General features: G+C 39.4%; 2 protein-coding genes across 6 annotated transcripts in view; both read right to left on the reverse strand.

Annotated features, from left to right (window-relative positions):
• The window catches only part of LOC122515929 (ionotropic receptor 25a), a 29,562-nt gene that overhangs the window by 12,379 nt on the left and 170 nt on the right, over window positions 1-17,013 (reverse strand). The gene's annotated exons all lie outside the window — the stretch shown is intronic.
• LOC122515932 (tyramine receptor 1) lies at window positions 189-16,961 on the reverse strand. Of its 4 annotated transcripts, none has more exons than XM_043633436.1 (3): window positions 16,711-16,961; window positions 6,363-6,568; window positions 189-1,818 (listed from the first exon to the last, which is right to left on the reverse strand). In XM_043633436.1, the coding sequence occupies exon 3, from the start codon at window positions 1,704-1,706 to the stop codon at window positions 411-413; it is 1,296 nt and encodes a 431-aa protein (XP_043489371.1). In that variant the 5' UTR covers window positions 1,707-1,818; window positions 6,363-6,568; window positions 16,711-16,961; the 3' UTR covers window positions 189-410. The 4 variants fall into 4 exon arrangements, with proteins under 4 accessions (XP_043489371.1, XP_043489369.1, XP_043489372.1 ...); XM_043633434.1 differs by lacking the exon at window positions 16,711-16,961 and adding an exon at window positions 14,868-15,785; XM_043633437.1 differs by lacking the exon at window positions 16,711-16,961 and adding an exon at window positions 10,608-10,627.

Consider the following 17,013-nt stretch of genomic DNA (forward strand, 5'->3'; position numbering starts at 1 on the left):
CAATGATTCGTCTCAAACTAAAATATCAACGTTTAGAAGAAGAAAGACGAATAAAATAGGTGGACAAAAATTGGACGCAATCCTGACGCAACCCTGACGCTTCTCTCTCGCAACTTTGTCGATATTTTTTGGAATGTATGTTTTAGTCGACGAGACTTTCTCTCTCTCCCTCTCTTCTTCTTAATTTATGCAAAATTCATCGTTGAGAAAAGTTGCTCGTATAGGAGCAACTAACGAACAAATGCAGTCTAGTGATGTAAAAAAAATCGTACGCAGTCAACAACTGGTTAAAGGAAGATTTAAAACTCGTTACCTCGATATCGCCGAGATGCGTTCTCTCGCTTGGTCGGTTTTGATTTTGCCAAAAAGAAATACCTAAATAAAAAGGAAGTAGTTTTGAAAGGAAAGGATCAGCGAATGCGCAGGAGCTTTCGGAAAGCTCGCCTGTAGTCGAGATTGAATATGGTATAGATGAGGGGATTAAGGGCGCTATTTAGGTAACCCAGCCACGTGATGATGTAGGAAAGCCTGATGGAGGGACAGCAAGCCGGGCAAAAAGGAACGATGACGTACATGAGGAAGAAGGGTAGCCAACAGACTACGAATACGCCCATGATGACGCCAAGCGTTCTCGCCGCGCGTCTCTCCTTCGAAAGAGAGATTCTCTGTCGTTCCTCGATAAATTGATAGACCGTGGTAGTGGTCGGAGGATTTTGAGGAGGACCGCTACCGGAAGCAGCTCGTCTAGAATTTCCGGTTACACTGCCGGTGGTGGTGGTGGTGGTGGTGGTGGTGGCGGTGGCGGTGGTGGTGGTGGTGGCCGGGGGGTGGCCACCCCCGCCGGTCGTCACTTCGGTTGGTTCGTCGTCGTCGTCGTCGTCGATCAGCGAGGGCTTGGCGTGCATCCTGGGCATCGTCGTCGACCTCTCGTTGTGATTCGTTTCCGAACTGACGGATTCGGCGTCTTCGGCCTCTCGGTGTCTCGTCGATTGCACAGCCCCGAGTCGGCTTTGCCGAGCGCGGTCCCTCAATCTCTTTCTCGTAGCGAGGAAAATTTCTAGGTAAACGAGGCTCATGAGAAATAACGGGATGAAAAAGGAGCCCAGCGCCGAATAAATAACGTAGCCCTGCCTCCTCGTCAACTGGCAGGGCGTGTCGTCCTCCAATTGTTCCGGCCAATCGTTCCATCCCGCCAAAGGCGGCGAACTAATCGCCCCGGATAACACCCAAACGCCGGCTATCGTCCCGAGGACTCTCTTGAGCGTGCGCTTTTGCGCGTAATTTATTGGATCGGTAATAGCCCAATAACGGTCCAAAGCTATCGCGCAGAGATTCAAAATGCTCGCGGTGCAGCAGAGTACGTCGCAGGTCAACCAGAGCTTGCAAAAGTGTATGCCGAAAATCCATTTGCCGAGGAGAAGGTAAGCTAGGTTGAACGGCATTACGAGGATCGCCAAGGCCAAATCGGCGACCGCCAACGAGACGATGAAAAAGTTTTGGACTATTCTCAGGGGCCTGTAGGTAAAAACGCTCAGGATCACCAGGGAATTGCCCAGAACCGTTGCTAAAACGATGAATCCGAGAGTCAGCGAGGCCACCGCCGCTTCCCAACCTGGCATCCCAAAGTTCCCTTGCGCTTCGGCATCCTCGCACGAGTCCTCGCCCCTCGGTACTACCTCGGTATCTTCCGACATCGTCTCGCTCATTTTTTTCTCCCACTCTCGACGACCTTTATCCTCTCGAATCTTGGACGGCGGCGGCGACGACGACGACGACGACGACAACGACGACGACGAAGACGAGCTCGCCTGGAGGATCCTGGAACAGCATCGAAAAAAACCATCGAACTTTTCCTTGCCATTCCAATAATAACCATTTCTATGTACTTCGAGTGCTCTCCCTTTAGACTTTTTTCGCAAACGCGCCACGCGCCAGGGAGAATATAAAAAGGTAAAAATACATCGCGAAGGATCCACTCTCGTATTCCTACGATTACTCTGAAAGAGAAATAATTCAAGGTCTTGATAACTACACACATGAGGTCAAAGCCGAAAATCAATAATTCAGAAGGCGAAAGGTAGGTAAACCGCTATGAAAGCTTGCGCACGGCTTGGAAACGCATTTTCATTTCTATAGAACAACAGTTGGTGTAACGCTCGAATGAACATTTGTAATAGGAGTTTGCGTCGCGACTTTTAAATAAGTTTGCCATGGAATAAGGTTTACGTTCTTCGTCGACAAATCGCTTGATTATTTTTCAAGTATCGTCTTTGAACGAGTAAAAATTCCAGTAGAAATTCCAATAGAAATACGACTAGATGATTAGATGAATCGATCAAACGTGCAGGTTTTTAAAAGAGTCTAATATTTATAGTATTAGTATAGTGAAATGCTGTCGTTAATGCGTACGATATTAGATTATATGTTTTAATAGTAGGATGAGAAACAAGCAGGAAAGCGAAGATCGCCATGCGATTTCATGAAATCCCACGAAATCCCATGAAATCACATGATTTTTGTTCTCCTTGCTGTTGCTCCTTTCGCGTCATTTTATTTATCTAAACGATCGTATTGTGCGCTTTCGAAGGCGAGCACGAACGCGTACTTTTCAATACTCGTTCGTTAAAGATCGAAGGTCGTAGAATTTGTTGCTCGTTAAAATTCGACAAGCAGCAGCAGCAGCAGCAGCAACAGCATCACCTGGTACTATCCGTGAATTTCCGCACCGTGACGCTCGACGAGGGATCCATCCGCCTGAAATGTGCAATCGTGCTTGTCGTTAAAAACTTTCAATTCGAGAGAAAAAACGAACGACCGACCGACCGACCGACCGACCGAGTATGTCTCCGTGTGCGTGAAAAAGAGAACAAGATTGTCGCAGAAAACTTTGCTTTAAACATTCGAGAATTGGGAAGTTTTCGTGCCGTAGGAACGAATAGGATATGTGCTCTAGCATATAGGACAACTTTAACGATTACAAAGGTATTACTATGTTATATTACGCGGCAAATATCTCATTGAAAGTTTCAAAAGAGGGAAAGAGAAAACTTAGGATTATTTATTTAAAAAGAATTCTCATTAACTTAAGTTATCTTCATTCGTTAAGTAACTCGCACCAATTATTTCCTACTCCGACTAGCAAAAGTTTTTCGATCGTACAAATTTTAACGATTTTTCTACGACTCCTTCTCTCTGTAATCTTTTTCCCAAGTTTTCTACCTCAGACGTCGGTAAGGGTACGCAAATAAGTAACTTCATTCTTCCTTAGACTAAAAACGAAAACGTACGTTCAACGTTAAACTCTGTCTTAGAGCGTAAAACATGATGTTGCTTCTTACTCTGGGAAAGATTTATTACAAAAGTAGGGACCCTGCGCGTGACCATGAATTATCGTCAATCTATTTTTTATTTCATACATCATTACATCAGTACATCATTCATAAATATTCATTTCGCCGAAAGGTCATTTTCAAAACGATCCAACTATCGAGAAATATCGATTGAAATCAATTTGGAAAGTGTAAAAATACGTGGGCTAGGTTTTAGCCATAATCTAGCGAACACGCGCATCCCCCTTGTTTCTCGTCAAAAGGGAAACAACTAATTACGGATAAACGTCGCTCAACGGAAGGCACCAGTCGGTGCCTTTTTGTCGGATCAATTAGAGAGCACCCTTCTTTTTTCCAAGCATAAAGAAGCCTCCTCTTTTCGCTTCCCACCCCCTCTTTACCGACATTTTCTCGATGACGATCGAACAATCGCGTTCGATCATTTTCCTTCCTACTCGTCTCTTCGTTTTCTCGCTCACGCTCGCGCTCGCGAATAAATCTTTTCGCGCACTCGTGTTTTCGTTCGATTCCGTTTCTTCCTCCAACGGTAATCCATCGGAAAGTTTTACGAGAGCTCAAAATATTATTCGTTTTTTCTCGGGAAAAATTCTCGTTTCCTCTTTTCTCGAAAAAACTCAAAGTCATAGAAAAGACCACGCACGAGGATTATTGGAAGAAGTACCTTGAGAAAGAAAGACGATAAAGTTGAAATAAAGCCGTCGGTTCCTTTCCTACTACTACTTCTTCTTCTTCTTCTTCTTTTTCTTCTTTTATCTGAAGAATTTGAGCGTTGTTAAGAAAAAAAAAAAAGAAAGAATAAAGAGAGGAGGACTCGAATGAAATATCGCTCATGAAAATTCCGTCCTACGGTAATTTCGTTCACTAGCATACGTACATATGTATATATACATTCATTCATTCTACATTCTACCAGTTGCTTTACCGTTCTCCTCTTTTACGTTCATCCAATTTCCCCTAGCATCGTTAAGAGTCGGAGTCGATTCTCGCTCGATTATTTGCGATTCCTTTTCCTATCTATGTTATAAGCGATCGAAAGACAATATTATATTCGCATCCGTAACAACGATTAGATAAGAACGATCATGCAATACGATCAATTGCATTACGGATAATGTTCGTTCCTCCATTGAGATTTATTTTAACGCTAAAAGGAGTCGAAGGAATTATTTGACAAAAGTACAAAATTTGTATTTAATATTCTTGGGCAGAAATTTTGGTAGATGGGAGATGGGGAGATGGAGGGGGGGACCGTAGTCGAACTGTAGTCGAACCGTAATCAATTTCAAGGAATAATACTAATTCTATAACGCTAGAATACTTATTTCTTTTATTTGAAGAATTGGTATCTCTTGTAGCCTTTTCTCCAGCCTTTTCTCCAGCCTTTTCATTTCGCATGAGTTGCCGTGATACATGGCATGGCGTGACAACAGTTATTATCCGTTTGCTTTCGTGCGCTTTTCTAAATATTACCGGTACAAGTATATACGAGTACGATTAGTGACGAGAAAAAGAAGGAAAAATCCATGAAAATGATCCAAAATGATTTCGACTATTTCTTCGTTGGATTTAGAACGTCGTATTTCTTTCTTTTTCAGCATAATCCGTGTTCAACGCTTGCAGGACAAATTAAATGAAACTTTGTTTGCTCTACGACTAACTTTGTGCTTTCCTATGCGACTTATTAAGAAATATCTGAGGTTGCATTTACCTCGGGATTGAAAAACTTTAACAACCTTTGATAAGGAAGGTTAAGAAAATTGGATAAAATTTGCATAAAACTAAGACGAGTATAATTTATACTTGCGTTTGTATCGATCAATTGCTTCGCGAGTTACTTCGCGAGTTACTTTGCATTTCTCGTGCGATATTTTCTAATGATTTCACTTGAAATATGTCAGTTTGTTCTCTCTTTCTCTTTCTTGATTCTGTTTAACGACGAACGATTGATTCTTCCCCTTCCGACTATCGAGAATACGAATTTTCGCTTTGAAAAGAATTTCTTTCGAATGAATCATTCTCTTTCGTGTACAATCTATCGGTTAAAAGTCATCGACGAATGAAAAAAAAGGAAAATCAATCCGACGATTCGACCGTAGAACTTGAATAAATGAATGAATATTGAACGCGGATATGGTAAAGCAAATATGATAACGTATTGACTAGTTTATAAGAATTTATATATCTATAATCGATGGCTCGATTAAAAAACTTTGAATATTTCTCCAATCATCAATTTAGTTTTGATAAGAGGATTAATCATTTTCGATGAGAAGGATGGTGATATGAATATTGAAATATTCGTATCGACTCGTTCGTAATAACTCGATGGAATATACCTTGAACTTTTGATGATGTTTCAACTATGAAATGTATTTATATACGTTTCAGGAATATTGCTAGCTACGAATCTCCAGATATTTGATAAATATCCGCAAAGATAGATAGATAGATAGAGAGAGAGAGAAGCGAGTAGTTAGGTATAAGATATAAAATAAATAAATGCGATCGAAGCAAAAGGGCCGATCGAACGGTAACTACTCTGTTGGAGTTACGGTACAATCGATTACCGACAAATTTACTAAATTTCGCGATTGATTGTCGAGATACGAGGGTTGATTCACCTATGTAGGTAAACGCGTACACGTTGACTAAGTAATTCAAATATCCAGTAGACCTGTCAATCGAGGATGAAATCGCTTAATGGAAAGCTCTTATCTCAACCCCTTTGATATTGCTTATCATCAAACTTACATCGATCATTTTACTCCGTCCAAACGATCCAATTAAATCGAGAACGCGTTTCGACGAATTTCCCAACATTCTCTCTTACCTTTATATATATCATTTTTCAGATTTTCCAAGATTTCCAAATAGCTCCATTATTAGAAGAAAGAAATTTCATTTTATTTCTACAACGATGCTCTTAGTTATCGCGTTTCTTATTCGAGTGCCGACCAGGTAACCCTTTTGGCTTTTCCTTTCTTCTTTAAGGACAAAATATATAATACTTACGGCAGATAGAACGTTGGGATTTTTGTTAAGTCTCGATGAGATTAAAACTTGTTGCAACGGCTCGTCCAGAAAGGATCGATCGTAAGAATGACCGATCGAACGTCGATCATCGATCTGCCGACGACTGAGCGTCGATCCTCGACGCAACGAGCACAACCCTGCCATCAATTCCTACCAATGAGCGCGATCGGGGCTGGTTAGAAAATCTACAAAAGAAAAATAAACAAACAACAACATTATTATATCGTTTTTCTTCCATAAACTATGCTAGGATTATTAACGGGTTCGTAATCAACGGACATTCAAACATTCTACCTAATTCGTTTAATATCGTAATTCATTTCTATCGATTCGTTCTTTCATTTTCGTCCTGTAATAATCGTCGAGACAAAAATCCTACGTTACGACGTTATATCTATATGTTAATTTTCATTGCATCCATTCATGCTCTCTTTCGATGTTAATGAGAAAAGTCATACAATATGCATCAACCTAATTCGATGGATAAAAGTGTGTCGTCGTCGTCGTCGTCGTCGTCGTCTCTATCCATAAACTCTTTTCACAACTTATCTATATTCGTATTTAATTTATTCTTCCCCTTTTTCGAGTAACAAACGAAACACGTGTTTTAAACAAGAAAGTCAGTTTTTTCGGTCGGTGACTAATGCTCGAGCTACGCGATCGTCGCAATGACTATATATTATCAACATTTAAAAACAACGTTTAATTAGGAAGGAATGAGTTCGCATGCATTAAAGGGAGAAAGAGACGACTCGTACAAATCGTAGCAATTATCGTGCACGTACATACGTCATTGTTTCCAATTAGGAATCTCTAATTGCTATTAATTAGATTCCCTTTGCATACGTTACCATCCTCGAATCGAAAATTTCGAAATATCAAGAAGCGGAAAGTTAGAAATAGTTGGAATTATCTTAGCTATTAGGTACGCCTGATTAAACATCCAAATTATATGACCAATTTGAGTTGGTTACCATTCGAAGAGAGACCAAGAAGATCGATATCTTTTCCGAAAGTCTCGACCGTGGAAAAATTTAATTCTAGTCTTAACCTACTTCAAGAAGAATGCGCTTTAACCGAGAAAAGCCGAACAACTCGTCGATACGCTTTGCATCTGTGACCGGAATACTACGAAGATGACACAGATTGCGAGCTTAATGATAGTAGTAGTACGGTGGTTCTAAAAGTATTTCCAAATTGTGCGAAAATCACGCTAACGCGTAGCTTTTTACTTCGATTCGTTTTAAACTACAATCTCGTATCTGCTTTAGAGAGCGTCTTTATGCAATCGCGCGACGTTTAACAAAAATCCTTCCTTTTTTATTTTTAAATGGATCGAATAGCCGATCGAATAATCATTTCCCAAATCTAGGAATTTCCGTCGAACCTGTATAAACAAAAAGTATAAAATATGGGCGAAAGTTTGGTAAAAAAAAAAAAAAAAAAAAAAAAAAAATACGAGTATAATATTCGTTTGGATTCTTTATCGAGCCGAGCATTCCCCTTTCTCTTGCTTCATCAATGTCGTTTCTTTTTTATGATTCGCAGAGAGTTGCGTTTCGAGAAGAGACATACAACGACTGCCATTCGTTCTATATGAAAATAATGAGACATTCAACGTCCTTCGTTTCCTATCCTTTCTCATCTTTGTTGTAAGAGGTAATTGTCGAGCTTACGTCGCGATTCTCTCTCTTTTCTTTACGTCCTGCGGTAATATCTCTGACACGATACCTACTTCCTTCGTTTCAATTCTCGACTGTCGTTGAAAAGGAACGACGATTGGAACAATGCGAGGAAATGGAAATCGGCGGACAAAGAAGAGTACTCTCGATGAGGACCAATAGATTCCTCTAAAGTTTCTTAAATGTACAAGGTCAACCGTATGTTCGATTGAAAATTGGTTACTCGGTGATTTCTATTATTGCCTACTCTTTTATTCCTCTTAGAAACTTTCCTTTTATTCATTTCATTTTACGCGTTAAACATTGGTACAATTTTTCTGCAGAATTTTCATTGCTCATAAATTGAGCAAACTTGGAATCGCTAGGCATTAAGAAAAGCAACTTATTTTTCTATCTCGTTTCACAGTCTACGCGGTTTGTACGAAAAATAAAGCAATATTTGTACGAGTACATAAATACATATATATATATATACTTATGCGTTAGACAAAAATGCATATGAATCTGAAAATGTATGGAGATTTTGACCGATCTCTGTCACCTTCGATTATTTCCATTAAAAATGATTTCTCCAAAATATTTATAAGTTTGATCCTTTGCCGAAGCACGTTTCAGTTTTAAATGGAACATTTGAATGAATAAATAACGATTCGTTGCAATTGTAAATCGTTTGTTGCGAATTAGAAATAGGTTTGTGTTAGTGTGTGTGTGTGTGTGTGTTTGTGTTTTCGCGGCGGTGCGTAGAGAGCTACCTTTGAAGTCCCGGGTTGTTTGCATAGGATATTTAAATCCCTTCCGAGGTTTATCCTAACCTTTCGGCGCGTTAATAAATGAAAGTTATCGTCGTTGTAATTTAACATTAACACTTTGTAATATCCTCGATGGTGTCTGATTTTGCGGTAAATGAATTATCTTCGGAACCGAGTCTCAAAATTTGATCGAATGATCTTGACCAATGGCTCGAGAGGAAAAGAGCAAATTCTTCGGGGAAATGATCGCGATCTGACCGTTCGCGAATTTGCTCCCTTATCTAACTTGTAGCTACGAACTGCCGTGTAGTTAGACGAATATTCGCTGACAAAGGCCCGGGTTACGTTAATTAATCGATCAAATTATTCTCGCAGCTCGATGGAAATATAGCAGTGGTCGGAGAAATAATGAGAAAATATCGTATTGCTCGATCGAGCAGTCACACCGCGCTTGACCCAGATTTCATCGCGACGAATGTTCGCGACCAAATGCACCCTAATGTGTGCAGGAGCATGCATGTATTGCACGCGAGTATCATTGTACCGTGCTATGTAAACATGCTATGTAAACGTGCTATGTGAACATTAATTTCGCGCTCAAGACTAAATGCGATATATGCGATATATATTGCGCGGCGGTAGGACGCCGATGCAAAAGAGAGGGTGCTTCCTTCTTATTCCTTTGAAGTTTAAGTAAGGAAAAGGCGGCCATTTACGTCGGAAGAATATACTTTCTTACTCGCCTTGCGTTCTTTCAATTTATCCCCTTGCTATTCAAACGATATCTCGAGACTCCGACGAGCCGCCGAGGAAAAATTAAAAAACGGCTGAGCAAGAAAAAATAGAAAGAAAAAGGAAAGGAGAAAAGCGATTAAGATCGTTCACAATTCTGCTTACAAAATCGATTTAAATCCCTTCCTTTCGGTACGACCTTCGATTAGAATTTCAACGAAAGCTAATAACACGATTATCGGATTATTATTATTATTATTATGGATTCATTTTCCTTTTTTCTACCTTTACTTGGGTGTGTTTGCATTTATACGAATGTTACTTCTTAACGTGTTCCTTTTTATCGATACGAACAATTTCTGTGGAGAGAAAACGAATAGTTTTTCTTGAAATTCGATCACTCACCGAAGGAAATTACGTTTGTCCAATTTTTCTTGGCCCCTTTCTCTTTCCGTCTAGATTTGGCGTACCTACCACCACCACCACCACCTAACGAGACGACGATAAAGGCATAGGCCTGGATTATAAATCATTGATCCGGAATTATGTGCCGCAATAAAAGCAACAGAGCATTCAGGAGCGATTATCGTTTCAACTTTCCCCCAACTGTCCCCTCTTCGGCTCCGTTAAATTCACCAAGAGAAAAGGAAGAATCCCGCATCGAGCGTGTGTCCCGTCCTCCTCCTCGCCCCCCTCTCGAGCCCCCCTCTCGAGCCACCCTCTCGAGCCACCCTCTCGAAAGATACAATGGCACTCGACTTCGCTTCGTTTGTTTCACATCTCTGGAATAACCTTCGAACGGAATTCTAACCAAATTTCAACCCTCTTCTCTCTATAGCTACTAAACTGTCGATGCATTTTTCTATGCATTCGTTTATTATTCCTACGAGAGTTGAAATATTATTCCGGGGACGACCGACTAATACAATTTTATTTATACGAAAAATATATTTGCGTCGTTTTATATGGCAACAGGGTTCGTAAAAATTGGATCATTAACGACAATGTCATTGTTACCATACTCGTAAGAGAAAATTATAGTTGGAAAGGTGCACACGTACCACTAGGAGTAGTAGTTCGCTTTATGCTATCTCGCGTTGCAACGAGTCCCAGTGGTACGGTACGACGGTATCGTACGTACCAGGATAGCGTTTTTCAACGGTAAACCCACCAACGGACGCAAGGGGATGAAATCGTTTTAGAACAACACATAAATTTATTCCACGAAATTCTTACGAAGGAAAAAATAAATTCTCGATGTCGTCATACCAGGAAGAGGAGGAGGAGGAGGAGGAGGAGGAGGAGGAGGTCTATACTTGTAATAATAATGAATTGATCGAAATTAATATAGAAATATGTTATTTTCATGCCACGTAAATAGCTTGCATGACGTTGCATCGCGTTGTAACGTTAGAACGAGATACAAAGAAATAAAGTAACAAAGAATACGTTAAATATCCGGTTGATTTGTTAAATAGGTATTTATTTAGTTTTAGGTAACGGCACGCGCGACTGATTTATATGCCCGTCGCGTTGCTCATTCCCGAGCAAGTGAATTGCGGCCAGAGCTATTAAAACTTTCCCACGCACTCAAATGCAAAGAGAGAAAATCGCGATGGAAGCGAGTAGTGCTCGTGTAATATGAACGAGACCGAGACTACGTATTACGTACGTCTACACGATTCGTCAAATAGATATATAGGTATAGGTGTACTGAAAACCTACTATATCGAAAGAAACCTAAAGAAAAATTCATGGAAATCGTATTTCGTGTTTCGTGTTTCGTGTTTCGTGTTTCGTGTTTCGTAAACTTTTCTTGCCTTGGAGAATTTCCTCCTCTTCTTTCCCGAACTTTTTTAAAACCGCACGCGATTGCCGCCGAGTCGACGAAGCTTTGAATTTTAACGCGACACGGATCGCGATGGTCTTCGCGGTCCTTTCAATCTTTAATTAGTACCTCCATATTGTAGAATAGTTAATCCGATTGAAAATACTTTTATTCGCTGCATACATATCTACGTATAATCTCATTCGTACCTTTATTTTATTATAGGAAAATCTTTTCTACGTTTCTTCTCCTTGCAATGAAACGAAAAAAATAACACTTCTTCCATCTTTCGACGTAATTTTCGAAGGTACGAAGCTCGCTCGATAAATTTCATACTAAAATTGCTGGAAGCGTTTTTACCCGTTGCTTCTCGTGTTTTTATTAAGACGAACGAACAAACGAAAGAACGGACGAACGGGAGAACGAATCTATGAAACATGGTATTCGTGTGTGTACGATCGATTACTTTTTTCACGTCTTTCTTTCTGCAAATTACATTCTTTCCGTCTCGACACCTCCGCGTCGGCGGCCATTTTAACGAACCGTTATTTTCATTTTTTCTCGTGCTTATCGTTAGTTACTAAAAGGTGCTTATCAACGCGCGCGCGCGTTCGATATCACATTTATCTCAAATTATTCTGATTTTCGAACGCGTCAGAATTTCAATGCATTTATGTTTTTTCCCTTACCGAGATACGGAGAGAGAAAAAGAATAATACGAAAAGCGATGATGGAATGCTTCTCATAAGAATCTAAGGAAACGAGATCGATATATCTGGGTGAAAAGAAGCTTGAATATTTGATAATACTATTTGCACGGGCTTCAATAATCCAAATAAAAATAGAATAAAAAGAAGACGAGCATTGATTCGTCGTAATATATCGTCTACGTTCGATCAAAAGTCATTAACTAAGTCATTTATGCTAATCCGAACGATTGCTAAATTATAATTCAAATTGAATACTTTTTATGGAATAATAATGATTAAAATCGTGAGCAATGCAAATGACGTAAATAATTTGATGTAAAAGTGTAATTATTTTTCTACGATGCAAAAGATTGTAAGAAAAGTAAATTTATCTAATCCACTCGATGATTCTATTATCTCCGATTAAGTACCGAACCTTTTACCCTAATTGTAAGCCAGTATTAAAGCAAATATAATAGATATACTTCTCAATAATAAGATAGAAGTGGTTCGCGCGCATTATTGATCAAATTCAATGGGCAATACTCGCATCCCGTTAATGCATTTTCCATCGGTCGCGCGATCGTTAAACGACTAGGTATCATAAATTAACACTGATAAACTAACGATGATAGTTGGATCGAATTTTCGATACGATACAATTGCTACTTTTGATAATTCACCGTATCGGATACTTACATGGACGTAGAATCGCGGAAAGAAATATAAGAGAGGATAAATAAAGGAATATATTTCACGAATATTGTACTCTCAAATTGCGTTCTACTGTCATTTTATCATTTTCCGTTGGAAATCGTCAACGATTTATGCGCATAACTTGTTGGAAATATCGATGGTTTCGCATAAAAATAGAAGAGGACGAATTCCTCGCGAAAGCTTTTAATAGAAACATTTTCAGCGTTCGTGCTTCGTAACATCTACGCGAAGAAAAGGGGGAGGAGGAGGAGGAGGAGGAGGAAAGGAGATACATTAATGAGTACACAACGATTTATAGGTGCTTATCGCAGTGTATGATTCAAGCGTAAATCGTAACGAACGCTCTTTCAACTCGTAAAATGAATAATTATTTTTTTCTTGTAAAATGAATAATTCGACAAATGAGTAAAGTAAAATGTGTCGATCGATCGATGCACCCGGTACGTACTCTTCTCACTCTTACTCGTATAAAAAAGACCTATAGAAGGAAAATGTTTTCGATAAAAAGAAAACTTTGCGAGAACGTGATCCGAAATTGAAATTGAAACGTATTCCATCTAAAAGTTAGCAATACTTATTAACCTATCCAAAATTTCTATTTCTCGCTATTTCAAAAGAGAATCATCTTCTCCGGCATCTCGTTTGGTTCTCGTTTCTCACCTCTCGCGAAGAAAGGATACTTAATATTCCAACTTGGTAGAAACCGTATCTACTATCTTCGAGTCAATATCGAGCAATTGAAGAAATAAGTAGGTGGATGGGTAGGTGAATTCTTTCTCCGTTGAAAATGTTCTTTAGGCCATGATCAAATGAAAAGAACCTAAGGTACTGGCTGATCCTACTTTTTTTTTTTTTTTTTTTTCTTTTTTATTTAATTAAGGTCTTCGTTAAATCTTATTCTCGATAATGATTCGAAATATATCCGAACGAGGAGTACTTTTACGCTTTTGTATCTTTTGAAAGATCGACGAGATTAAAGACTCTAAGCTTCCTTTTCAATGAATTAATTGACATTAGCAGAGTTCTCGGATTATCAGGGTATTTAGAAAGTAATACTTGGAAACTCGACTCGACTCTACTCGCGAGCTACTATGCTTTTTCGAGTTAAGTTAAACGTTTAAAAGGAAAAGGCTTTGACTGTTGTAGCAACAAAGTAGAAAGATGCTACCTAACTGTCCTTATACTTTCGATCGACTTTGTCTCTCCCTCCGTTTTTTCCCCTTTCTTCCTTTCTCCTACAAACTAAAACACTTTGAATAGATCGTAATTGAACAATTTCTAAGCACCTAAAAGTTTCGCGCGCGATATCCGATCGATGCTCGTGATATGATAGGCGATGAAAAGCTACTCGAACGACGACCAATTTCAGCTCACCTTTGCTTTTGTCATTTTTTTCTATCCTTCCTATCGAAACTTCATTCTTACTTTGGATAAACTTTTTTTCTTTTTTATTCGACATAATGAAACGCGAATACGAATAGAAATGGAACGATACGATTCGTAAATTCGGATATGCCATTCGTTGATATTTCCTAAAAGTCTTTCATAAATATTCTACCATAGTTAAAACTTGATACCGTGCTCGTGCACGTTACACCTGCACGCAGAGATACGTAAACGTGATCGCGATCAACATCGAATAACTATCCTTTTGGCGTTCGATGACGAGATGAAAAGCTAACGCTAACGCGTAAGATACTCTTGGATAATCTACTAATAGTTACAATCGAATCGATCTAAAATAAAGTGGTTTAAAAAGAAAATGAAATATCTTAAGTGAGGTTTCGTATAGATACAGCTCGCTATTACTCAAAGATATTATTCACTTTCGAGCAGTCTTTACAAAGTGACTGCTAACCGTGAATAATCTGCAACGCAACGACACAACGGGCATTTGCGTATGTGTTACCTCGGCGTCAATTTTTTTCCCATCGTAAAAAAGCCGATAAAAATTAAAGACGCCCTCGTCGCCGCACTCGTCGCCGCACTCGTCGCCGCACTCGTCGTCGCACTAATCTACCCCCCATAGAACAAAGTCGCGATGTTCATTTACTTTTAATTAACGTGAAAATAAATAGATTACGTACGGTTAAGGACGCAACGAATTTTTCCCTTGGAGAAAAAAGATTGAATCTGTGGTATAGTAATGAAAAATTGACAAAATGTCGCGCTTAAATTAAATTAGTCTTTACGTCGCTTCTTCTATTCTCTTTGATATTCTTGCCAAACGTTTAGTTTACTTTTGCTTCTTCTTCGTTTCGCGACACCGTAGATACGATCTCCGTTACGTAATTCGTAGTTACCGTAAAAGCAGTTTTCATTTCCTTTCGAGTTTAAATGCAAGAAAAGAAGCAAGCTACAGTTTTTCAAAGTCCCATTGCACCCTTTCGTCATTCGACAAAAATCCTACTCGTATTAGCTCGCAAGAGCAATCAGTTATTTCCCAGTGATTTCGTTCGTCGTACCGACCGAAACAACAATCTTATCCGTCTATCATCGTTAAAGCGTATAACTAGATTTTAATTCGCGAAAAGGCGATTTATTTGTCGCGTGCACGTGCACAGAGTACTCGGTTAAACGCGTTTAGATGGCAAAGGAAAGAGAGCGTATGCCTTCTTTTAAAGAAGCCAACTCATCCAACGATATTTATGCGTCTCCTGTGGGTGCTCCTACACGATCGGTTATTTATAAAACCATTGACGATAATCAATAACCTATGCCTATATATCTCCTCTCTCTCCTTCTCTCTCCTTCTCTCTCCTTCTTCTAAAGCTTACCCCTGTAACAGCGAAAATTGAGCAACACTCGATAAACAAACAAACCCTTCGAGTTTTCTCTTTAAAGAACGGAGAAGGAAGGAAGATAGAAATCGAGAGAGAGTGAGAGAGAGGAACGAAACGGGAGCTCCAACGACTAATGTTTTACACCTAAAATCATCCCCATATTTTCATATAAATATCATATAATATATTAGATTTTTATATTGTTTCGAAAAAACGGTGCAAAAGAAAATTCGCCTGTTTGTTTTTCTTACAAAGGGGTACCATCATCCTTACCTTCGTAAACTTTACATCTTTATCTTTTTTTCTAAGCTAAGAAAAATATTCTCGTTCGAATATCCGTTTATTCCCTGTAGTGGCGTCCAATCTAAAGTCTTGCTCGATCCCGTATATCTCTCGTCGGATGATAAATTGGATTTAACGAGAAAATATTTGATTTGCGATAGAGATCGCCCCGTTACTTTTCAATATCTTTCAAAGTGAATTTCGAACGAATTGGTCGTAAAACGGCGAAAAAATGAAAAAACAAATGATCGATCGATCGATCGTAGATCCCTGCTCTCTCTCTCTGTGAAAATTCTTTAAGCTGCGCGAAATGAAAGAATATTTGAAATTGAAAAGGAAATTTGATTACATCTCGACGTTAATACTCGTAGATTGAAGAGATTTTATTGCGAGATTTGTTTTGATCGGGGCTGCTGCTAGTTTGCACGATCCAAATCCATCGGATTTGGTTTTATACGTTAACAGAACTATCTCCAATTTTTTATGGACAATAATTATTCGTTCGAAAAAGAACAACGATAACGAATAAGAAACAAAAGGAAATTGGTAAAGACGATAATAATAGGAATATTTTGTAGAAATTCTGATCTTTGGAAGAAAAGTTTCGTTGCGGTAGACTGAAGAATTGGCGTTGAAGGTTGTGTCGTCCAATTTACTCGAACGTTGGTTTTACGGAACAACCCTGTACCTTTTATTGTCTGTATTTCTTTCGACGAGAAAAGGATCGCATAAAAGCATCGATCGAGGTCGAGACGCCCGGAAGACGTATCGGAAAACCTATCGGAAAACGCGTTACGCGCGAAAATCCTCTCGAGACGAGTCGCATCTTTCTCTTATCGTTTTTAACCAAAAACGTTAAACCTACCACCGCGTAACGCATCAAATTAAGAGATATTTGTTCTTTTCGAAAGGTGAGAATGGATAGAGTTAAGCGGGAGAACATCGATCGAAGCTATTATTTCAATGAATCGTCGAATCTCGGAACACTCGAAAGAAGGTATCTACACTCTTGCGATTACACTACACAAAGATAAGTGGTCGTGGAAAGATGCCACAGGTCGAATTGGTGGACACACTCACTGAAATCGGAGCGGGGCAATGGGCCAACGGGGGAGCGGGGGAGCGGGGGAGCGGGAGAGGAAGATAAGAAAGGGCGGTGGCGGTGTTT

This window comes from Polistes fuscatus, unplaced genomic scaffold (genome assembly GCF_010416935.1).
Source record: "Polistes fuscatus isolate 324 unplaced genomic scaffold, CU_Pfus_HIC Scaffold19, whole genome shotgun sequence".
Classification (NCBI taxonomy): domain Eukaryota; kingdom Metazoa; phylum Arthropoda; class Insecta; order Hymenoptera; family Vespidae; genus Polistes; species Polistes fuscatus.